General features: G+C 38.7%; 1 protein-coding gene across 1 annotated transcript in view; it reads right to left on the reverse strand.

The window, feature by feature from the left end:
* The window catches only part of UBE2R2 (ubiquitin conjugating enzyme E2 R2), a 117,950-nt gene that overhangs the window by 4,786 nt on the left and 86,799 nt on the right, over nucleotides 1-26,365 (reverse strand). The window contains exons 3-4 of the mRNA XM_059411488.1: nucleotides 15,579-15,676; nucleotides 1,759-1,893 (exon numbers count right to left, since the gene is read on the reverse strand). Coding sequence (XP_059267471.1) covers nucleotides 1,759-1,893; nucleotides 15,579-15,676 — 233 coding nt within the window. The remainder of the gene's footprint in view (nucleotides 1-1,758; nucleotides 1,894-15,578; nucleotides 15,677-26,365) is intronic.

Raw genomic sequence — 26,365 nt, forward strand, 5'->3', positions numbered from 1 at the left:
ACCCCATCACTTATAAGATTAAGGACGAAAGCCTTATTGTGGCTTCAAATGTCTCCTAAGATCTGATCCCTCTCAAACAAAAAAACCACACAACAAAAACAAATCTGATGGCTCTCTGAATTTCCCATTACTTTGGAAATGAGAATTTATACTCAAGCAATGTAAAGCTGCTTACAGTTCTCTAATCACACCATGCTGTTAGCTACCTGTTAGCAAACCTGTTTCTTCCCTGAAAGGGCTCTTTCCTTTCCCTTCCTACTTGAAAAAATCTTGGTTATGATTACCTCTCCTAGAACTCCACAGCAATATTTATTCCTTTCACTGTATCTTGTTTATGCTTAGAGAGTATATATTTGCACTCATCTCATTACATGGTCATTTGTTCACAAGTTCTTGCTAGTAAGTGTGACCTCCTCAAAGAGAGACTGCTTTGATGACCTAACAGAGCGTACCTGACATGCAGCTGGTGTATAATAAATGTTGAAAGAATTAAAGAATGAGATAAACCCTTAAATTAAGAAATAGAAAGAAGAGACGCCTTAGGGATATTAATTCTTCACTTACTAAATCATACCCTTCCTTGAACATCAGGCTCAGGCTATAATGGCTATAATCCTGACCATATTATGAAGCACTCCCATCTTTGAAGCTTCAACCTACTCCAGCTCCTCTAGGTCCTTACTATTTATACTAATTATCTTCAATCTTTGGTATACACCAGTCACCTAGGTGGATGGTAAGAACGAAATACAGCTGCCCAGCTTTTAACCTTGTAATCTCACTAAATGACTATGGTTATGGAAGGGGCTCTAAAGGTGATTCTGGTGGGCATAAAACATTGAAAACTGATGTATATATTATTCAGCTTTATTTCTATGCCGTTTTTCCTTTTTTTCTGTACATCACATGGCATCATGCTGACTAGAGTTACAAAGAGGGACTATTTGTATAAATTGTAGTGCTTACTAAACTATGTGCAGAAAACTGTCCTTGGGGCTCTATGTTAAGGATATAAGAGGAAATGAATTGATTGCAATTCAAGTATCAGTTGTTGGGTACTGTTAAGAAAACCTTTAAGTCCAGGGCGCCTGGGTGGCTCAGTGGGTTAAAGAAAACCTTTAAGTCCTATTTAGGGTATGATCAAGAGATGAATGGTTCAGCCCCAATACCTCCTACTTTTTCCCCCTTTTATACAGATGGGAAAAACCAAAGACCCAAAAAATTAACTGATAAAAGGTACTATAAGGGGTCAGAGCTAGGGGTAGATTCCAAGTCTCCCACTGAGAGGAAGCTTCTATGGCTCTGTTATACCATATACTAGTGTTGCTGATAATGATGATACCTAGAAGATACTTGCTACTATGGTCAAAAGGGCCAATAAACTATATGGCTTCATTAAAATTTTTGAAAACAAAATACCTAGAATGTCCATAATACTCTTGGGTGTTTGCTACACTTAAAGGACATACTGAAAATCCTGAACAGCATCCCTGAAATGATTGAGAGGCAGAATCTACAAACTTTATTGGTTCAGAACTTGGAAGTTTTGGTTCCCAGGAAGTAAGATCTGCTGCAGCATTATCTTTTACTGTGTGCTCTCTCAAAAGCCAAACAAACTCATTAGGCTCAGGCAGGAATCTCTTCCCAAACAATAAATCTAACAGAAGACTGGACTAGATACTTTAAGTCTGATTTAAAGCCATGGTTCTGTATAAAGACTTGAAGTAATCAAACGGAAGGTAAAACAAAACACCTTACCTAATGATTTCAGCATATTCTTTGTCTTTTCCTTTACTGTCCCTCCATTTCCTGAACATAACTGAAGCATCCACATTGGCTGGGGAGAAGGTGTTGGGCTCATTGAGCAATGAGATTACACTTAACAGGATAGTCCTAGAAATGGGGGTGAGGGGGAAAAAGGGTCAGCTATGAATATTCATATTCACAGGATCCATAAATAATGTGTTTTTAAATTTAACATAATATTTGAGACCTTAGGTGAATAGAAATAGAATATAAAATTTTATTTTTAATACTCAGCTGGTTAGGCAGAATAAAGTTGCTAACTAAGAGACAAAAAAATCTGTGAGCCAAGCATAAAGGTCATGTTGCAGGGCATGGTATCAAATGGCTACATGTTCCAATCTGCAGAAAGTGGAAGCCTGAAAGCTTTTTAAGTAACAAATTTTGAAAACTATAAATTAAGTACAATAGGAAAATGCAAAAGCCATAAGAAAAAAATTAGCTTTTTGGGGAGAGCTTAAAAATGGTCATTCTCCACACATCCACGTGGTTCTTATCATGGCTGCTTAAGAGGATCTGAAAAATGATACTACATGCAAATGTATTTGTTTTCCATACTTCTGAGGGAAGAATGACACTTAAGCAGGAGAATGGAGTAAAACAATAGCCCAGACATGGAAGACCTAATCTCTGAATAATGGAAATCTTTATTCAAAAATATTAAGTACTTAGTGTGTACCAGAGGCACCAATGGTGATGTTGGATGTACAACAGTAAGCAAGTTAGATGCCATCCCTTCTCTCCCAAGGTTTGTTAAGAATTGTGGGAGATACAAACAGGCAATTTTTATCCAAAGATAAAACAAAACAAAAAAAAAGACCCCTTAATCACACATTTTTCTGTTAGAAAAATAAATAGAATAGGTTCTAAAAGGATTTCAAATTATTACCAAGCTTCTTTTCCCTAAAAGCTCTGTGCATGTATGTAAGGAGAAAAATTAAATTTCTCTACCTTTTCTCATTGGTGCGAGGTTATAGATTGTGTTGTTGCAAAATAGCCTTTTGCTCCTGCCCAAGCAAAAAATAAAGGGGGGGAGCGAGGCAATTAGATGTTTGATTTGATGAAACCTTTTCCTAAAAAGGGTAGAGAGTTTCTGTTATGTGATTATACAAGATTATGACAAAGGCACTTTCACAGACAACCTTCCCATCTAGTTAAAATCCACTTATAATAGACACACACATCCCTTTCTTTTAGGTTAAGAATAACTCCTTGCCCCTCCCAACCAAGATCCTCCTGGATTTCTTCAGTAATTACGTTATAAAATAAAGATTAAAAGAAACTCCTCATTGCCAATGATGGGAAATGGACTGATATAACATCCTAAAAGCAAAAAAATGTGTGTAGAAAATTCCAAAGGGCTGCCACAGAAGAAAACATACATAACCTGTTAGAAAGATAAGCAGGATGGGACAAAGTGTGATATAAAAGGGGGGTGGGGGCGGGGGGACAACAACAAAACTTTATTGGTCTAGATCAGCACTGCATAGAACTTTGTGATTATGTAAATGTATGATCTGTATTATCCAGTATGAATGACCAGCCACCCCATGTGGCCACTGAACACTCTGAAAGGTAGCTTATACAACTGAAGAACTGAATTTTTACATTTAATTTTAATTAATTTACCTATATAGCGACATGTAGTTAGTTAGTGGCCACTGTATTGGAACTGTTAAAATACTATATTAGAAAATATAATTTTTTAAATTGTTAATTATCAAGGTGCATGGGTGGCTCGGATGGGCATCTGCCTTCGGCTCAGGTCATGGTCCCAGGATCCTGGGATCAAGCCCCGCATTCTCCCTCACCCTCTGCTCCTCCCCTTGCTTGTGCTCTCTTGCTCTGCTGAATAAATAAAATCTTGAATAAAATCATGAATTATCCATTTCTATCAAAATAAATCATTATTTTCCTAATTTATATTCAATTATCCAACATAGAGTACATCATTAGTTTCAGATGTAGAGTTCAATAATTCGTTAGCTGCATATAACACCCAGTGCCACGAACTCACTTCTAACACCATGTATTTCCACAATGAAATCCATTATACTTTCAGAAATGATGTCAGGTACTACAGTGGACTGTGCAAATAGGTGACCCAGTACATTTTCACTTCATCCCTTCCTCTGGACAGCAGGATCTTTTTTGGGGGTGTGGTATGGGGAACCCATTCTGTTGGTTCTGGTGGGGTTAATCTTCCATAGCAGCAGATACACCACCAAGGATTCCATCCATCTAGTCATGAATGGTTTTGGGGGTATGCATATAACCCAAGATGGGCCAATTAGAACCCTGAGAGGAACTATGATGTTCTAATCTAACAGCAGAAAGGCATTTACTTTTTATTCTTGATTAAACTGACAACTGTGAGAATAAGGAAAGTCTAGAGCAGGTGGCCATCTATATATCACAAAGTGGTTAAGACTCTGCCTACTAACAAGGCCAATACAATGCAAGGCAGAATTGAGACTTTATTCTCTAATCAAGATTCCCAATGTAATTCAGATACAAGACCATATTTAAACTTTCCCAACCAGTATATTGTAGATGAGTTATACGTAAATTATTTATTGATTCTTGTAAGCAGTTGGGTAGGTGGGACCTGGGATAACCTGAGCCTCTGCAACGACTTCTAGTCAAAGCATCTCCACAGTTTTTAACACTGTCATCTACAAATACAGTAAATGCAATTTTATCTATGTATCATGACTGGAAAAGGCCTGGAAGTAATGTCATACATAGTTTAAACTGTCCAGCATTTGTACCAAAATAATTTAACACAGACATTATATCCTGTAGCATAATGTAGACAACTCTGCAAGATAAGTATTATTAACCCTATTTTTTAAGTTAAATTTATTTTTAAAAAATAATCTTTACACCCATCGTGGGGCTCAAGCGCAAGACCCCAAGATCAAGAGTCACATACTCTTCTATGTCAGCCAGGCACCAGAAAAGAGAAAATAAACTGCTAAGACAATACTAATAGACTATACAACACAGAACTGAATCCTGCAACTATTCCAATGGTTACATTTTTTTTGTCGCCATCTTTTGTTGCTAGTTTAAGTATTTGAAAATCTTTATTCATTTACTGTATTTTTTTCAGATGGAAAAAAGCAGAAGGTGGAAAGGGTTAACAATAGGTGAAAGAAAAGAAAGACCCAATAACAAAAATATCAATATAACAATGAAGAAGTCACTCATGTCTACTGAAGGGATTGGTTTCCTTCAGATCATGAACAGATGGGAAAGGGTTCAGAAAACAACTACATACATTCTTTCTTATTCTCATTCTGTCTATATAAATCCACAGTAACAAATGAACCTTTGGTTTTTAGCAGTAACAGGAGTTGCACTATTTCATTTAGACAATATTGTAGCATTTAGTCATAAATTTCTTGGATTAGCAAAACAGACTTTTGAGACCCCCTCGACAGACTCTTACTTCCTACAAAGAATAACACTATGCCCCTCTCTACTGCATGTTTGGAGGAACAGATGGGTCTGGTTGTCCAAATTAAGCAGTGTAAGAGTTTAACATACCTTAAAATAAAACAGACCTAATCCAGTAACAATTTGGGATAAAAATGAGGAACAAAGGATTCTTACATGTTTTCAATTATTGCACAATACAATTGCCAGGACCACCACCATTCCTGGATTTAGAGATATTCCAAGAAGCCAATGTGCTCCCTCCATCCTTGCTTTAAGCCAGGCAAGGGACTATGGTAGAAGTTTTCAACACAGGGAATCTAGACCAAAATAAAAAAATTCCCAGAAAAGAGAAGTGCAGGCAAAAGGATAGTCAAAAGCACTCCACTTTATATATAGTCTTAATTTTTTTTTCAGTTCGTATTTCTGATCTTTTTGGTTGTCTCACAATCTTTGTTAGATTTGGCTATCCTCTTTTGCATAAAAATAAGTTTGTAGGGCTGCCTGGGTGGCTCAGTTGGTTAAGCAGCTGCCTTTGGCTAGGGTCACTATCCCAGGATTCTGGGATTTGAGTCCTGCAGTGGACTCCTTGCTCTGTGGGGAGCCTGCTTCTCCCTCTGCCTGCCACTCCCCTTGCTGTTCTCTCTCTCTCTTTCTCTGTACCCCCTAACAAACAAATAAATAAATAATCTTAAAAAAAAAAAAAGTTTGTAAATAGTAAAGACACCAAAAGAAAATGAAGATGAATTAATCACATTCACACACACACACTCTCTCTCTCTCTCTCTCTCACACACACACACACACACACAGACACGAGGTAAAAAGCAAACTAGAAAGTTGTGCAGTTCCCAGAGCTCAGACATGTTTTAAAAACATCAAAACTAAAATAGTATTTAAGGGAGATAAGAAATCAGAATTAGGGCACCTGGGAGCTTCTGCCTTTGTCTCAGGTCATAATCCCAGGATCCTGGGATGGAGCCCTGCATTGGGCTCCCTGCTCAGTGGGGAGCCTGCTTCTCCCTCTCCCTCTGCCACTCCCCCTGCTTGTACTCTCTTACTCTATCAAATAAATAAAATCTTAAAAAAAAAAGTAATCAAAATTAGACATCTATGACCCAATGAGTAATACCGTTATCTGTCCCTTTTCAACATACAATAGTCAATAAGTTGGGTCTGCACCTACCCGCCCCGACCCCCACTTTGTTATAGTATGCTCGGCACTCAACATGAGGCTTGAACTGATGTGAAGATCAAGAGTCACATGCTCTACTAACTGAACCAGCCAGGTGCCCCTCCACCCCACCTCAACCCCAGTTTTTTAAGCTACTTTGTTAGCTACTATGTTACAAGTATAATTTTAGGAGGGCGGACATAAAACTGGCTCTAGCACAACAAATAAGATCTGGTTTATGAGTCCCCCTGGAAACTAAGCAGGCAGAGTTTAAAATTTTGCAGGATTAAAGGCTGGCATTTTGACTCTTAAAACATACACATACACAGGAAAAGAAATAGAATGACTGATTGAGGTTCTTAGGTTTTACAGGCATACCCTTACTTGATGAAAATTGTCTGTCAACTGTGAAGAAGTGAAGCTCAATGCCTGACTCTTCCACTTAACCCAGGTCAGTTTAATCTCTCATTTATGCCATTTCAAAAGATGGACCCGTAACACCGAAGATGACCCAGTTAAAATTCAGTCCCTATTAAGTATTTCTAAAATGGGAGAGGAATTTAAAGAGGACATCATGGCAAAAAAAAATCTGTTGTGAGAAAATGTGATAATTTTTAAAAGATTTTAAATTTTTACTTATTTGAGTGAGCATATGCACAAAAAGGGAGGGGGTGGGGGGAGCAGAGGGACAGGGAGAAGCAGACTCCTTGCTGAGCAAGGAGCCTGTCGCAGCGCTCTATCCCAGGACCCCAGGATCACGACCTGAGCCAAAGTCAGAAATTTAACAGGCGCCCTGAAAATGATTGTTTAATGGGTCATATGGTTATAGTTTTTCTTTATGCCTCTAAAGCATCTAACTAATCTAATACTTCATCCTGTGCAATCCTGGAGCTGCTGCTGACTGACAGATCCCTGAAAACACATGGCAGGAATGAGGGTCTCAGATTAAAATACACAGAAACAGAAAATCAGAAAATTTTAAAAAGAAAATTTTTGAAATACACAGAATATGTATCATATGCACAGAATGAAACCACAAAGTCGAGTGCAGGGGAAATTTTATATATGTATTTCCCAACATATAAATATCAAGGGAGCAATTAATATCATCCTGGCCCCAAATGGGGTTTATAGGAGCCCTAAGAACAACAGCACTGTCGTCATTTCCCCTGACCTTGCCTACTTTGTCACTACGGGGCAGTCCTTAGCTCCCTTCCCTTTTAGGAGGTTGTAGATAAGATCTGTCAGGAAAACATTCTGTCTTACTCCTGACAGATGCTTCTCCATGATGCAGTGGCAAAGACATTACCATGTAACCATTTTTCAAAGGAAAACAAACCTCCACCAAGATGACTTTCCTATTCAAGAGCCTGGAACAGGTATGGCAGATAGTTCTGGTGCCTTAGAGAAAGCAGTTGTGAACTCTGACACCCACAAACATGAAAAGCACCCTCTAGTTTCTGGACACAGCATGGGTGAAGGAAAATTTTCTTTCTTACACCAGGAAGAAGAGGCATGGTATTGTGAACATCAGGCATCTCTACCCTCCCAACTTCACTCTTTCCTAATGCCTACTTAAGACTTCCAATTCCATAAGGACCTCTCACCTGCCTAAACTTAATCCTATGCATCTGGGGCCAGTAGGGCAGTGGCTCTCTTCTTCCAGAAAGTATGCTGGCTTTCTCTACGAAGAGGAAAACTACTGAACCTTTAGTGGATACCAGTTGGCTGATGCTCTGGCTCCCTACAATTGCAGGGGTCTTTTCCCCACTTTTTCCTTTGTCTACTCTCACCACTCACTAGGTTTTGTGATATAAATTGACTTAGGTTCTTCAAGGTAACTGGGATGCTTTACTCTTCTTTGGGTTACAAAAAGTCTTCCATGTAAACGTTTTCTAGATATGTTCATTGAGGTGCTGAATGAAAGACTAGTATAGATGGTCATGAAGAAGTCTAAACACATGTGAATATGGGGTCACTTTCAGATAACAGTGCTATTTATCAGTCAAGACCCTGCAACAGCCTGTGCTGAACCTTATTCCACCTCCGCTACTGTCCTGCTATAGTAACCCTAAACTGGATGGAGAGCACAGAACCCTTAGTTGGACAATTGCTGAGTCTGTATACAGAGTTTTGCAGCAAAGAATATCAAGGAAAATGCCTAGCACCTCGTATCTTGTCTCTTGGTATTTCAGTGCCATAAACTAGCTTATGGGAAATATGTGCAATCTGCGAGCTGAAGAACCCCTTGCCTCACAATAAGTAACAGAGAAACAAAGAGAAAAGAAGTATTCCACACCTACTCATAAGTTAGTGCTTTTCTGATATTTCAGAGTTCTGGGCACGGTGAGGTATTCCAAGAAGGTGAGGTTCCAATAGTGAACACACAGCACTCTATGTCTCCCTAGAAATACACGAACACCAAACCCTTCATTCATTTCCCAACCCCAAAATCAGCACACTGAAGGAACATCTATGATAACATGAAGCTGAAGATAAAAAAAGGTCTGAGAAGGTAAGTACAGATTCCAGTGCATGGGTAGCTGGCAGGCTCATCTGGTAAAGCATGAGACCCTTGATCTTGGGATTGTGGGCTTCAGCCTCGTTTTGGGTGTAGAGATTAAGTAAAAGAGAGAGAGAGAGACAGACAGATTCCAATCCAAACAGCTGTTAGTAGATCTGTTTATGAAGATCAAAGGGGCAATCTGAAGTTAACTAGTCCTCACTGTGAAGCCTCTAAACAAAAAAGCGTAAAAGCAGAGAAGACAATCTCTGAGATGAAGTCTAGGAAATAGTTCTAAACTGGGGCTCAAGTGACCTGGGGGCCTAGAGAGAAAAAATGATGCTGGTACCCAAAGTGCCAATTTTAGATAGGCAAATTTAGTATGAAAAGGAGTTTCCTATCCCCAAAGGACTAAATCAAATGAGAAACAGGCCTACCTTCAAAGAAAAGTGTCCAAAAGATTTTAAGCTGAGACAAGGATAATATAGGTATATTTATGCAGGAGAAGTAAAGGTAAAAATCTTGAATTCCTGTGGGTAATGGCAATAGATTATCCATTGAGGCAGCCCGAAAATACAATGAAAAAAAAAAACAAAAAACAAAAAACAAAAAACAAAAACGTTTGGGGCTTTATATTATGAAGAAGGGGGAAGCTTGTTTTCTCAAAGGGGGACAAGCCATGGTAAACATTTGTTTGATTCAGCATTCAACCTCCAAAAACAAGAATCACTAGTACCTTAGAAGCTAACACTTCCTTTTGACTAGGATTACTACTAGTCCTGAAAAATAAGCACCAAGTCAAACTAGAAGGACAACCCTGCATTTTCTGTTCAATTTTTCAATATATCTTCCAAAATACTTACTGCCTTTTTTTTTTTTTAAAGATTTTATTTATTTGAGAGACACACAGAGAGGGAAAAGAAGCAGGGGGAGTGGGAGAGGGAGAAGCAGGCTTCCCGCTGAGCAGGGAGCCCGATGCGGGGCTCGATCCCAGGAACCCAGAATCATGACCTGAGCCGAAGGCAGATGCTTATTGACTGAGCCACCCAGGTGCCCCATACCTAACTGCCTTTAAATAAACTGTCAGTTTAATTATATTTTGATAATGTGTTTCTTTCGAAAACATGACAGTCTCTTGGAAGAGCTGAGAACTGTGGTAGCTGAACTCTTCCCACCAACAATAAATACAGCAGAATTAATGTCTGTAATATCCTCAAGGAAAGAAAGTATGGCCCTGAAATCTTATGCCCAAACTGCCATTTGAAGTACCATGGCAAAAAACACATATATACACATACCCATACACACAAGTATTTTTATCATTTTTTGTAAAAATTTTTAAAGATTTCATTTATTTGAGAAGGCGGGGGGAGGGAAAGAAAGAGAGAGAGAAGGAAGAAGTAGTCCAACTCAAGGGTTGATCCCAAGACCTTGAGATCATGACTTGAGCCAAAGGCAGATGTGTAATGACTGAGCCACCCAGGCGCCCCAATCATATAACATTTTGAACATCTTAAGAATTCAGGGAATATAATGTGGCTCCAAGGAACGTTTTCCTGGAGAAATTACTAATGGACAAATTCAGCCAATTAACAAATCAAAGGGAAGTAAAATAACGGACAGCAAACTGAATTCACTTCACAGTAGGAATGAGAAATTTTAAAAACTAGGTTTATGTTACAAAACAGTCAGACTATAACCCTGACAATAAACAAATATATTTTTTAAAAGATTTATTTGAGAGAGAGATTGAGCAAGTGTGCACACAAGCAGGGAGAAGAGGCCAGGGGGAAAGGGAAAGAATCTCAAGCAGACTCCCTCCTGAGCAGGTGCCCACATGGGGTTTGATCTCATGACCCTGAGCTGAAATCAAGAGTCAGATGCTCAACCAACTGAGCCACCTGAGCTCCCCAATGAACAAATCTATTTTTATTTATTTTACACACACACACACACACACACACATTTTGGGGGGTGGGGGGCAAGAATGTGCACGCATGAGTGGGATAGGGAAAGACAGAGGGAGAGGGACTCTTAAGTAGGCTCTACCCCCAGTGTAGAGGTCCATGTGGGGCTCAATCTCATGACCCTAAGATTGTAACTTAAGCTGAGATCAAGAGTTGGACACTCAACTGACTAAGCCACACAGGTGCCCATATAAATGAGTATTTTTAAAAGTTAGGAAGAAAAGGGGAGGACAGGATGGGAAATAGAATATGTATGCTGATTTCTTTCACTTAGCTCTGTCAATACGGGTTGAGGCTGAAAAATCAAGTAACAGGGTAAGTACAGGTTAAAGGTACAAATAATCAGCTATAACTGTGTGGTATAAGGGATATGAGGGATGAAAAAGTAGAAATAAAATATCCTGTATAGGGGCTCCTGGGTGGCTCAGTGGGTTAAGCCGCTGCCTTCGGCTCAGGTCATGATCTCGGGGTTCTGGGATCAAGTCCCACATCGGGCTCTCTGCTCAGGAGGGAGCCTGCTTCCCTCTCTCTCTCTCTCTGCCTGCCTCTCTGCCTACTTGTGATCTCTCTCTGTCAAATAAATAAATAAAATCTTTAAAAAAAAAATCCTGTATAAAAGAAGTGGTTTTTAATATATTCATGCGCCTGTGGGTATATAAACTATCAGATCAATTCCCCTTTCCAGCCTCCCTTTCCACAATTGCTCTTTACAAAAGGAATGCGTACCTTCTACACATCCCAAATATTCCTTGGGTACAGTGCCCAGAGGTAATGAAACATAAAGTGTATAAAAGAAAAAGAAATTTACATATAAAGCCAACTGTTTTCACTTTCTCAGAAATAATTTTGTTGAAAGTGTAGAATGGGGGCACCTGGATGTCTCAGTAAGTTGGGCATCTGCCTTTAGCTCAGATCATGATCCTGAGGTCTTGGGATCCGGCCCCACACTGGGCTCCCTCTGCTTGGTGGGGGGCATGCTTTTCTCTCTCCCACTCCCCCTGCTTGTGTTCCCCATCTCACTGTGTTTCTATCAAATAAATGAATAAAGTCTTTTAAAAAAGTGTAAATGATGTTTAAAGAAAGTATTTTGGATGTGATGTGATGGAGTACAACAAATTCAGATATGTATAGATTGGGGCTGCTAGAATTACATTTTCATTAAAAGGAACTTACTAATTCCATCTCTGATTATTATTAAGAAATGCATGATTATCCCTGAAGGAAAATCCCATTAAAGTAAAGCATAAAGTACAGGGAATATGTGGTAATTCCATATTTCATAGACATTAATACACTTAGAATTCAAAAGCAAGATGATTGCCAAGATGAGGTGTATCAACACATTATTTGAATCGAAAAAGGGACACTTTTTTTCTGATTTAAAAAATATATGAACTAGATGTGTTGAAATCCAAAATATATCTATTTTTTCAATTCTAAGTATACTGTATTGAACAAGACACCTAAAGGAATGAGTAATCAACATAATCAACACATAATCAACAGTAATTTGATATGCTTGAACAGATTCTTTGGTATACACTTCCCAGAAAGTGAGAAGAAACGAACTTGGTAAACACTGGTAAGAAATCCTTGTGTAGGGGCACCTGGGTGGCTCAGTGGGTTAAGCCTCTGCCTTCGGCTCAGGTCATGATCTCAGGGTCCTGGGACTGAGCCCCCAGTCGGGCTCCCTTCTCAGCAGGGAGCCTGCTCCCCCCCACCTCCCGCCTCTCTCTCTCCGCCTACTAGTCATCTGTCAAATAAATAAATAAAATCTTCAAAAAAGAAAAGAAAAGAAATCCTGTGTAAGTCAAGAAGTTTCCAACTTATCATTTTTAACAAAAGTAGAGTTCCGGGGGCACCTGGGTGGCTCAGGCTCTCTGCTCAGCGGGGATGCCTGGGTGACTCAGTCAGTTAAGTGTCTGTCTTGGGCTCTCAGGTCATGATCCCAGGGTCCTGGGATCAAGCCCCGAATCGGGCTCTCTGCTTGCCTCTCTGCCTACTTGTGATCTCTGTCTAAAAAAAAATCTAAAACGGTTCTAAAATTTTGAAGTTATTTAAAGAGAAAACATCAATAACAAAACCATAATGAGATACCATGTCCTCCACTAGGATGGTTATAATAACACAGATAGTAACAACTGTTAACAAAGATATGCAGAAACAAATTCTCAAACACTGTTGGTAGGCATGTACTATTTAGTGTAGCCATGTTGGAAAACAGTTTGGCAATTCCTCAAAAAGTTAAACAGTGAGTTATCATATGACCCAGCAATTCTATTCCTAGTATATATCCAAGGGGATAAAAAACGTATATATGCAAAAACTTGTACATAATGTTTATAGCAGCATGATTCATAATAGCCAAAAAATGGAAACAACCCAAAGGTCCACTGAATGAAGAATGGATAAACCAAGGGTGGTACAAGCATTCAATGGAATTATTACTCAGCCAAAAAAAAAAAAGGTATGAAGTACTGATTAATGCTATTACAAAGATGAACCTTAAAAAAATTCTAAGTTAAAGAAGCCAAAATACTACATCTGGAATGACTCTACTCCTACAAAATACCCAAACAGGTAAAATTCTAGAGACAGAAAGTAGACTGGTGTTTTCCTAGGGCTGCAGGTAGAAGGGTGGAGGTGGAGGTGGAGGAATAATGGGAGTATAAATGCTAAGAGATACGAGTTTCTTTAGAGGTGATAAAAATGTTCATGGGGCACTTCAGTGGCTGAGTCAGCTTGGTGTCTGACTCTTGATCTCAGCTCAGGTTTTGATCCTAGGGTCGTGAGTTCAAGCCCTGCATTGGGCTCCACACTGGGCACAGAGCCTAGTTAAAAAAAATTTTTTTAAAAAATGCTCTAAAACTGATTGTGGGGATACTTGTACAGCTTTCTACTTAAAGAACAGTGAATTGTACACATAAAATGGGGAATTGTTGGGTATGGGAATTATATCACAATAAAATGTTTTTTTTTTTAAAAGACAATATATCGCTATGATGATAAATAATTCAGAAGGAATTAAGAGGATTTAGTTTCACTGCCATGTAAAATGTTACTCCATTATCATATGTAAATATGGATTCTTAATCATTGCATCTAATATGTATATTTATGTCATGTATGTTAGTCCTCACACATATGTATACATATATACATATGTATATAGATGCACATATTCTCGGGTGTGTATATTAGTATATATAATGTATATTCATACATTATGTATACACATGAAATTGCAGCTTTATTTCTGACTCAATCTAACACTGTAGTAATTATTTGACTACATTATCTAACAAAACAAATGTCTATCTACCAGATTTAAAATGTACTTCTAATAATTATTAATAATAATATAAAAAGTAAAAGAATACTGAAAGCATAATTGATGTACTGTTTTTAATCAACTATATAATAAACTAGTTCAATAGAGTAATCAGTTTGGTCTTGTCACAGCAATTAAAGTACAGCTTTTTCTTTCAGAAAAATACTATAGGATAAATAAAATATATAGGGCTATCAAACATAAAAATTTCAAGTATTAAGATAAAACTCAGTAGGGATAGTAAAATGGAAATTCAAATGCAAGCAGAAAAAAGGTATATTTTAACTACTTATATTTGAGATGTTTTAAAAAACTGTACCTAAAAAACAGAACACCAAAATCTGCACCTAAAAACATGCAACAGTGGGAGCGCCTGGCGGGCTTGGTCAGTAGAGAATGCAACTTTTTTTTTTTTTTAATTTATTTTCAGTGTTCCAGAATTCATTGTTTATGCACCATACCCAGTGCTCCATAAAACACGTGCCATCCATAATACCTACCACAAGGCTCACCCAACCTCCCACCAGCCTCCCAAAAAGCTCAGTTTGTTTCTCAGAGTGCAAGCATGCAATTCTGTATCTTGGAGCTGTAAATTCAAGCCCCATGTTAGATGTAGAGATTACTCAGAGGAAAAAAAAAAAAAAAAAAAAACCTACAAAAACATGCCACAGTGTAGTTTTTCAAAAATTTTTTAAGAGTTAGGTAACCCACTCCTAAACATATAGACCACTACTCTAAACAAATGGTTAAATAACCATCCATTTATACAGATAGTTCAACAGATCAATTAACAGATGAACAATCTTAATATTGCATTAGAATTAGAATGTAAATTAGAATTAATTAGAATATAAATACAAATTTGGGGGGGGGAAAGATGGATAATGAAAGGGAATCAAAAGAAATACATAAGCCCTTAAAATCATTAAGAAACATTCATACACATATAAAACAAATAAAATAACAACAGATAATGGAAGCTCTTTCAAACACAGTGAGTATATAAAGTCAATTCAGTTTGTAAAGGCTTGGGTTTTTCTGCAAAATGTATTAAGAATCCTGGATTAAGAAAACAACCAATTCAAACATGGACATCATGAGATCCAAAGATGCAGGATGGAACTTAAGATAATGTAACAGGAAGAATTCAGACTAAGATGCACATAAACAAATGAGTAACAAAAGCAATTACTGCTCTGAAACTATGACTCTTAAAAATGATGCATACATGTTACTTAAAGTTCTAGCAGAAGACAAAACAACCATGTACAAAAAGGAGTCTTCTGTACTTGTTATAAAGATAATATCCAATCTTAAGAACCACTGAAAAACCAGATTATTCCTTATGTAACCCCTTACCTGACATTCTGAGTAGGATTCCACCTTTCAGAGGGCAGTTCTCCACTCTGTGGGTCATCTACAGGCGGATGAAGAATTGAAATGCATACATCTCCGTTCTATGAGACACAAACATTACATTTAGTAAATACTCAAAAATAGGATATAAAAAGGGACATCAGTTCTGCTGAAGTTTCTTTCATTCCTAGAAAATCTGCCTTCTCATCATTAGGGGAGAAAACGATTCTGCTTTTTCTTCATGTTTGCAATCAATGCTGACGAATCTTTTTTAAAGATTTAATATATTTATGTGTGTGTGAGAGAGAGAGAGAGAGCGCCCTAGAGGGAAAAGGGGAGAGAATCCGAAGCAGACTCTACCCCAATCTAAGAGCCCAATGAGGAACTCAATCCCATGACCATGAGATTATGTCCTGAACCAAAACCAAGAAGAGTCAATCGCTCAATCAACTGAGCCACACAAGCACCCCAACACTGAAGAATTATTAAACATTTTTTATATTATGGGGGCATATGGGTGGCTCAGTCATTAAGTAGCTGCCTTCAAGCTCAGGTCATGATCCCAGGGTCCTGGGATGGAGCCCCGCATCGGGCTCCCTGCTCAGTGGGAAGCCTGCTTCTCCCTCTCCCACTGCTTGTGTTCCCTCTTTAACTTTGTCTCTCTCTGTCAAATAAATAAAATCTTTTAAAAAATCTTTTTGAAAACTCTTTTGTATTATAAGTATTAGTTCTGACCACTCTGTAAGATGTATTTCTTAAAAAAGAAGCAGTATGTTTACAGCACCATCCTTCTAAGAAAAACTCATTTAAAATTGAAAAGGGCACATGGGTGACTCAGTCGGTGGAATGTCTGACTCGATTTTGGCTCAGGTCATAATCTTGGGGTTGTGGAATCAAACCTCACATTGGGCTCTGTGTTCTGCGGCGAGTCTGCTTCTCTCCCTCTCCCTTTGACCTTCATCCCCCATGCCTGACCAATCATGCTCACGTGCTTGTGCTCGCTCTCTAAAATAAATATATCTATAAAATAATAGACATATATAATAACTGAGATTCAGGAGTCTTCAGGAGCAACCATCTTTATTTTCAGACGCATCTGAATCTAAAGTACATAAAAAGAAACAATCCCTCCCAAAATTTGACCTCACTTAAAATCTGTCTAGAGATGCTATAACCACCTTCAATATCCATGGTTTCAATAAGTATGGTTTATATAAACTGAAAATATGCCTCCCAATAACTTAATTTTAATTCCTCCAGAATATGTATAAAACTCAGTACTTTTTTGGGTAAGATTTTATTTATTCATTTATTTATTTGAGAGAGCGAGCGCAAATGAGCACGAGCAGGGAAAGGAGCTGGAGGAGAGGGAAAAGCAGATTCCCTGCTGAAGCAGGGAGCCTGACACGGGGCTTGATTCCAGGACCCTGGGATCATGACCTGAGCTGAAGGCAGATGCTTAACTGACTTAGCCACTCAGGCGCCCTTTGGTTCATAAATTTAAATTATAGGACCTAATCCACATGTACATTTAGTTTAAGTCAAATACATATGGATTGCTTACCATATGCATCACAGATTGTTATTCAATAGAAGAAAGACTAAGATATAGTCACCAATCTTAGCCTAAAATGAAAGATTCAAAATTCTAAATAATTAGAGATATAACTAAAATATAAAAATCTTACATGTACACAACCCAAATTTAGATTTACACAAAAAATACACAACCGTATCAAGATAACAGAACATTTTTAATAAAATACCAAATACTAAATTCTAAAACTTGTTAGATGCTATGAGGAAGGTTTAAAAAAAAAAAAAAACACAAGAGAAACAAGGAGAAACTTAGGGTATATTTGGATAGAGGACACCTGGCACATGGTGGGAAAGACAAACTAAAGGCTTAGTATTTGAGAAAGCTTTGAGATAGTTCTTGAATAGTAACTACAATTTTAACAACCTAAGAAGGAAATTTAGACATGAGTTAGCCCAGAGAAATAAACCAACATATAAGGGCGCCTGGGTGGTTCAGTGGGTTAAGCCTCTGCCTTCAGCTTGGGTCATGATTTCAGGGTCCTGGGATTGAGCCCCACATCGGTTCTCTGCTCAGCGGGAAGCCTGCTTCCCCCTCTCTCTCTGCCTGCCTCTCTGCCTACTGTGATTTCTCGTCAAATAAATAAATAAAATCTAAAAAACAAAAACAAACAAACAAAAAACAAGAACATCATAAACAGAATATGCTAGGGTAGTTATATTTGTTTTGCACTGCTACTGTAACAAATCACCACACACTTAGTAGTTAAAACAGCAATTTATTGCTTTACACTTTTGTAGGTCAAAATCTGACACTATTCTCATAAGGCTAATTCAATGTGTCAACAGCACTGTGCTCCTCCTTTCTGGAAAAAAATCTCTTTCCTTGTCCTTTCTAAGCTTCTGAAGGCCACCCACACGCCTTTGCTCTTGGGTCTTTCTTCCTCTAATCTTCAAAGCAAGCAATGTTGCATTTCTCTAGGCCTTTCTCCCATAATCACATCTCTCACTCTCATTTCCTGTCTACCTATTCCACTTGAAAGTTACATTGGGCCCACCTGAGTAATCCAGAATAATCTCTTTCTTTTAAGGTCAGCTAATGATTAGCAACTTTAATTTTTCTTTAACATATAAGCTAACATAACACAGGTTCCAGGGATTGGGATGTGGACTCTTCTGAAGGACCATTATTCTACCTACCACAATGGTAAAGAACCCACCTGTAATGAAAAATAGATTATATATAAAAATTAGAACAGAAAAATATGTTACTTTGTTCTGAGTTTATACCTATATACATAAAAATTTCTGAGCAGTGGAATGACATACTAGATTTGTACTCAGAAACAACTTATTAAAAGATGGGCATCTCAATTGATGCAAAGCATTTGACAAAATGCAACACTTTTCCATGATAAAAACACTAAAAAAAATTATAAATAGAAGGAAAGTATCTCAACATTGTAACGGAATTTTAAAAAAGCAACAATGAAAATCAGGGGGGCCTGGGTGGCTCACTGAGTTAAAGCCTCTCTCTGCCTTGGGCTGAGGTCCTGGGATCGAGCCCCACATCAGGCTCTCTGCTTAGCAGGAAGCCTGCTTCCTCCTCTCTCTCTGCCTGCCTCTCTGCCTACTTGTGATCTCTGTCAAATAAATAAATAAAAATCTTAAAACAAAACCCTTACAGCTAGCATTACACTAAATAGTGAAATCTTTCCTCCTAAGATCAAGAACAGGACAAGGGGGGCACCTGGATGGCTCAGTGGATTAAGCCTCTGCCTTTGGCTCAGGTCATGATCTCAGGGTTCTGGGATCAGCCCCGCATCAGGCTCTCTGCTCTGCAGGGAGCCTGCTTCCTCCTCTCTCTCTCTCTGCCTGACTCTGACTACTTGTGGTCTCTCTCTGTCAAATAAATAAATAAAATCTTTAAAAAAAAAAAAAAAAGAAGAAGAACAGGACAAGGATAATCATTTTTACCACTGCTATGTTTTGTTTTTTTTTTTAAGATTTTATTTATTTATTTGAAAGACAGAGATCACAAGTAGGCAGAGAGGCAGAGAGAGAGAGAGAGAGAGAGAAGCAGGCTTCCCGCGGAGCAGGGAGCCCGATGCGGGGCTCGATCCCAGGACCCTGAGATCATGACCCGAGCCAAAGGCAGCAGCCCAAACCACTGAGCCACCCAGGTGCCCCTTACCACTGCTATTTAACACTGCCCTGAAAGTTCCAGCCAGAGCACTAAACAAGAAAAAAAGCAATAAAAGGCACACAAACTGGAAAGGAAGAAATAGAATTATTTCAAAAATGACAAAATTTCAAAGAACTCATATGATAGCTACTAAAGCTAATAAAGAAATTCAGCGAAGTTGTAAGATATAAGATCAAAACTCAAAAATGAGATTTACTTCTCTATACCAGCAATAACCTAAACAGGGTTCATGAAAACAATTCCATTTACAATGGCATCTAAGAGGATAAAATACTGAGGAATAAATCTAACCAAGGAGATGAAAGATCCATACACACGTACACAGAGAACTATTAAAACACAGCTCAAAGAATGAAGGACCTAAGTAAACAGAAAAATATCCCCAATTTGATCTACAGATAAAATGAAATCTTCATCAAAATCCTAGCTTCCTGGGGCAACTGGGTGGCTTAGTGGGTTAAGCCTCTGCCTTCAGCTCAGGTCATGATCTCAGGGTCCTGGGTTCAAGCCCCGAAGTCAGTCTTTCTGCTCAGCAGGGAGTAGGGAGCCTGCTCTCCACTTTCTCTGCCTGCCTCTCTGTCTACCTGTGACCTCTGTCAAATAAATAAAATCTTTAAAAACAAATCCTAACTGTCCTTTTTCCAGAAATTAAAAAACTGATTCTAAAATTTATACAGAAATTTAAGGGATCCACAAAAGCAAAAACAATCTTAAAAAAGAAAAATGGGGTAACTGGGTGGCTCAGTTAGTTAAGAGTTCTGCCTTCAGCTCAGGTCATGATCCCAGACTGGGATGGGGCCCTGAATGGGGCTCCCTGCCCAGCTGGGAGCCTGCTTCTCCCTTTCTTCCTCATTCATTCTCTGTCGCTACCTCTATCTCAGATAAATAAATTTTAAAAATCTAAAATAATAATAATAATAATAATAATAATAATAAAAGAGTAAAGGGAAGTGGGGGTGGCTCAGCTGTTTAGGCGTCTGATTTCAGGGTCCTGTTATCAGGACCCACATCAGGCTCTACACTCAGTGTGGAGTCTGTTTGTCCCTCTGCCCCTCCCCCCGCTCTCCCTCTCTCTCAAATAAATAAAATATTTTTTAAAAAGAGTAAAGGGGCGCCTGGGTGGCTCAGTCGTGGAGAGTCTGCCTTCAGCTCATGATCCCAGGGTCCTGGGATCGAGTCCCACATTGGGCTCCTTATTCTGTGGGAAACCTGCTTCTCCTCCCACTCCCCCTGCTTGTGTTCCCTCTCTCGCTGTGTCTTTCTCTGTCAAATAAATAAAATCTTTAAAAAGAAAAAACATTAAAATTAAAATTTAAAAATTTAAAAAAGAGTAAAGTTGGAGAACTCACACTTCCAAATTTCAAAACTTAGTATAAAGCTAAAGCCAACAAGACAGTTTAGTACTGGCTTAATGATAAACTTATAGACCAAAATACTAGAACTAATAAATCCATACATCTACGGTGAAATGATTTTTGACAAGGATCCTACGTCCATTCTATGGGGAAATAAGTCTCTTCAACAAATGATGCTAGGATAACTGAAATTCCAAAAACAGAGGAGTGAAGTTGGATTCATACCTTATATCATGTACAAAATTAACTCAAAATGGAACAAAGATCTAAGAGCTAAAATCATAAAACTCTTTCAAGATTTATTTTTATTATTTTATTTATTTGAGAGAGAGTGAGAGAATGAGAGGGGAGAGGTCAGAGGGAGAAGCAGAGCCCCCGCCAGGCAGGGAGTCTGATGTGGAACTCAATCCCAGGCCTCCAGGACCATGACCTGAGCCAAAGGCAGTCGCCTGACTAACTGAGCCACCCAGGCACCCCATAAAACTCTTTAAAAAACAAAAACAAAAACAAAAACCGCGGGTGCCTGGCTGGCTGAGTTGCTTAAGCAACCACCTCTTGATTTCAGCTCAGGTCATGAAATTCATTCTGGCTTTGGGCTCCTGCTGGGCTTGGAGCCTGCATAAGATTCTCTCTCTCTTCTTCTACTGTCCCTGTCCTCTCCCTCTCTAAAACCAAAACAAAACATAGGGGTAAATCTTCATGACCTTCAATATGGCAATGTATTCTTAGATATGACACCAAAAGCATGAGCAACAAAGATAAACTAGACTTCATCAAAATGAAAAGCTTTTATGCAAAGGGCATTTATCAACAAAATTATTTTTAAAAGCCCTACAGATTTGAAGGAAATATCTCCAAGTCATATATCTGATAAGGGTTTAATATCCTTCATTAGACAGAACTCCTGCAACTCAAAGACAAAAAGATAAACCAGCCAATTGAAAAATGGGCAAAGGGTTTGAACAAACATTACTAGTCAGTAGGGAAATTCAAATCAAAATGACAATAAGAAATCACTTAACATCACCTTGTGATGGTTAGAATTAAAACAAAAATTACAAAATAAACATTAGTGAGGATGTGGAGAAACAGAAATCCTCATACATTGTTGGTGGGAATAAGAAATGGTTCATTTGCTATAGAACCGTCTGGTCATTCCTCTAAAAGTAAAACACATAATTACCCATTTGATCTTGTAATTCCACTCCTAGGTATATAAGCAAAAGAAATAAAAAAAGTACTTAAGCAAGACATCTATACACATGGTCACAGCAGCACTATTCACATATCTAAAAGGTGGAGAAGGTCTAAATGTCCATCAATAGATGGATGGATACTATGGATATCATCCAGCTGTTAAGGATAAATGAAGAATTGGGGCCCATGCATGGCTCAGTCAAGTAACCGACTTGTGGTTTCAACTCAGGTCATTATCCAACAGTCCCAAGACTGAGCCCTGCATTTGGCTCTGCGCTTAGTGTGGAGTCAGCTCCAGATTCTCTCTCCTTCTCCTCCAGGTTGCACATCCACCTTCTCTCTCAAATAAATAAAATCTTTTTTTTAAAAAAATGAAGTATCGATATACAACATTAACATGGAGGAACTTCTAAAACATTAGACTAAGTGAAAGCCAGAGACAAAAGGTCCATATTGTATGATTCTCTCTTTATTTATTTATTTGACAGAGATCACAAGTAGGCAGAGAGGAAGGCAGAGAGAGAGAGGAAGGGAAGCAGGCTCCCTGCCGAGCAGAGAGGCCGATGCGGGGCTCGATCCCAGGACCCTGGGATCATGACCTGAGCTGAAGGCAGAGGCTTAACCCACTGAGCCACCCAGGCGCCCCTGTATGATTCTCTTTTTAGGAAATATCCAGAATATATAAACACACAGAGATAGAAAGTTGGGGACATGGCTGTCAGAGACTAGGACTAGGGTGAAATGGGAATGGAGAAAAACTGTGTTATGAATAAGGTATTTATACAGGAGTGATGGAAATACTTTACAAACAGAGGTGACAACTGAACAACACTGGGACCACATATTAAATGTCACTGAATTAGGTTTACTTTAAATGGTTCATTTTATGTATGTGAATTTTACCTCAATAAATTACTATTATTTATTATAATTATTATTTTTAAAGTATAGGGGAAGTTCTGGGTCTCCATAAATGATCCATTTTTAAGATTTTTATTTATTTGAGAGAAAGCATGCACACAAGTAGGGAGTGGTGGGGGACAGAGGAAGAAGCAGACTCCCCGCTGAGCAGGACTCTGAGATCACCACCTAAGTCAAAGGCAGACAGACACTTAGCTGACTAGAGCCACCCAAGTACCCACAGACAGTTCTAAATGTAAAATTAAGGCTATCTAGCCTAGGGCCCTTCCAAATCTAATTAAACTGAAATCTCTAGTATTCTTTATTTCTAAAAACTTCTCCGCAGGACTCTGATATGCAGCCAACCTTGGGCATAGCACTGCCAAGGGCAATCTTTTACCTGTACCTTAAATTTAGAGAGACTGGGTAAGATCTTCAAATCCATGAATATAACTACATAAATGTATATTAAATCCTGCTTGTCAAAGACTAATTACAAACCAGAGCCCAGCTCTACAAAAGGACAAATTTGGTGGCCTAAATATTATTATGTTCTCAATACTGGCTAATATACCTATACTTAAATCCTTCAAGTTTGTATACTCTTACAGAGCAAACTAGTGTCCTTATTTAATTTTTTAAAAGAAAAACTATAAGGAAAAATGAAAAATCTAACTAAAAAATAACAAACTCAAACTTTTAATAATGTATATTATTAAATCACATTTGCTAGGTAAAATCTCAACACCCAATCAGAATCAAAATCATCTGGTTTCTGGTGACTTTTTTCACCTTACTCCTTTGTTCATATAAACCAAGATGAAAGTCACACAGAGATTTCGACAGTTCTACAGGAACATTCCACAAACTTTTCCCTAATGATTTAGGACTAAAGAATATTTTTCAAGTCACGTAATGAGTTGTTTTAATGCCAGAAACAAAAAATATATATGTTTTACTGGGTACAAAAGAAAAGTTATGTCAATTTATCTTAATAGTTAAAACAAACAAAATACAGGTTACCAACTTCTGATCAGCACATAAGAAAGCATTCATATTCATTTGAAGAATCTTTTTTTTTCCAAAGATTTTATTTATTTATTTGAGAGAGATCACAAGTAGGTGGAGAGGCAGGCAGAGAGAGGTGGGAAGTACGCTCCCTCCTCAGGGAGCCTGATTTGGGGCTCGATCCCAGGACCCTGAGATCATGACCTCAGCCAAAGGCAGAGGCTTAAACTGAGCTACCCAGGTGCCCCTCTAAAGAAGAATCTTTAAATGAATTCAAAGAGAAATGTTTTGTTCAGGTCCATTTTTAAAGACCACTGACCAAAATTATGTAAATTTTTAATGTTCATCAAATGCACACTTTTTGTAAGAGTTTATTTATTTGAGAGAGAGAGAGGGGGGGGGAGGGAAAATGAATGTGGGGGACAGGGTCAGAGGGAGAAGCAGACTCCCCACCAAGCAGGGAGCCTGACGTGGGGCTCAATCCAGGGACTCCAGAATCATGACCTGAGCCAAAGGCAGTCACTCAACCAACTGAGCCACCCAGGTTCCCATCAAATGTTCACTTTAAAAATTGATAATAAATACTGATAGCATTTTAACAAACACTCAGCATCTTTATGTGGATTAAGTTCAAGCATGTACAATACAGAAACAGAATTTGTCTCCCCCTACAGAGGAACAGAGAGCAACTATAGACAAGTAATAAATGTTTTTTTTCCACAATAAATGTTTTAACTTCCCCATTCTACACTTTACTCCAAATAAAGCCTGTAATTTACTTAACAGTACTGTACCAAAGTTAATTTCTCAGTTTTGATGAATGTACTATTCTTGTATAAGATGTTAACATTAGAGAAACCTGAGTAGAAGTTATATGAGAACTTTCTGTACTATTCTGCAAACTCTAAAGCCTAAAATTATTTTTAAGGAGTGGATTTATTTTTAATTTTTTAAAAGACTGTGTGTGGTGGCGCCTGGGTGGCTCAGTGGGTTGAGCCACTGCCTTCGGCTCAGGTCATGATCCCACAGTCCTGAGATCCAGTCCCGCATCGGGCTCTCTGCTCAGCGGGAAACCTGCTTCTTCCTCTCTCTCTCTGCCTGCCTCTCTGCCTACTTGTGATCTCTGTCAAATAAATAAATAAATTCTTTAAAAAAAAAAAGAAAAGAAAAAGCCTCTGCCTTCGGCTCAGGTCATGATTTCAGGGTCCTGGGATCCAGCCCCGCATCGGGCTCTCTGCTTGGCAGGGAGCCTTCTTCCTCCTCTCTCTCTGCCTGCTTCTCGCCTACTTGTGATCTCTGTCAAATAAATAAAATCTTAAAAAAAAAAAAAAAGTCAAACACTCAACCAACTGAGCCACCCAGGTGCCCCTAATATATACACAAACACACACACACACGTATATATGTATGTATACATACATATATATATTAATTTAAAAATTCTATTTATTTATTTGTCAGAGGCAGAGAGAGAGAGACAGTGCATACAAGCAGGGGAAGATGCAGGCAGAGGGAGAAGCAGGCTCCCAGATGAGCAAGGAGCCCGATGTGGAGCTCGACCCCAGGACCCTGTGATCACAACCTGAGCCAAAGGCAGCAGCTTAACAAACTGAGCCACCCAGGAGTACCCCCCTACAATACTTATTTTTGATGCCCATGAAGTTAATATATCAAAAACTTTTTTAAAATAAAGGTGGTATTTATTTGAGAGAAACAAAGAGAGAGCACGAGCAGGGGGAGCAGAAGGCAGAGGGAGAAGCAGGCTCCCTCCTGAGCAGAAAGCCTGATGCAGGACATCCCAGGATCTTGGGATCATGACATAAACCGAAGGCAGATGCTTAACCAGTTGAGCCACCCAGGAGCCCCTATCAAAAACTCTTTCATCACGGGGCACCTGGGGGGCACAGTGGGTTGAAGCCTCTGCCTTCGGCTCAGGTCATGATCTCAGGGTCCTGGGATCAAGCCCCGCATCAGGCTCTCTGCTCAGCGGGGAGCCTGCATTATTTTACCACCAAAAATATTTTTATGAATATGAAAAATATTTTTGAAAATAATGATCCAATGCTAAATATTAAAGAGACAGAACTAAATAGCCTACCTTAATAGTGTGAAAATAGTGGAAAGGTGAGGTCACCTATATTTTATTCCTTCAGTTTTCAATTCCTTTCCTTGTTTTTTGTTTCTTACATGAGGGGTTTGGGAATCAGATAACTTGAGATGGAAACAAGTGAATATACCGCTTTAAGGTAAATTAGTCTTCAACAGCAAAACAGAAGCTTATTTTCTCACTTCTCTCTTGCTATCTAAAATCTATCTATAAATAGGGGTGCCTGGGTGTCTCAGTGTCTCAGTGGGTTAAGGCCTCTGCCTTCAGCTTGGGTCATGATCCCAGGGTCCTGGGATGGAGCCCCAAGTCGGGCTCTCTGCTCAGCAGGGAGCCTGCTTCCTCCTCTCTGCCTGCCTCTCCACCCAACTTGTGATCTCTGTCAAATAAATAAATAAAATCTTAGGGGCACCTGGGTGGCTCAGTGGGTTAAAGCCTCTGCCTTCAGCTCAGGTCATGATCCCAAGGTCCTGAGATCAAGCAG

The sequence above is a fragment of the Mustela nigripes genome, chromosome 9, assembly GCF_022355385.1.
Source record: "Mustela nigripes isolate SB6536 chromosome 9, MUSNIG.SB6536, whole genome shotgun sequence".
NCBI classification, from domain to species: Eukaryota; Metazoa; Chordata; class Mammalia; order Carnivora; family Mustelidae; genus Mustela; species Mustela nigripes.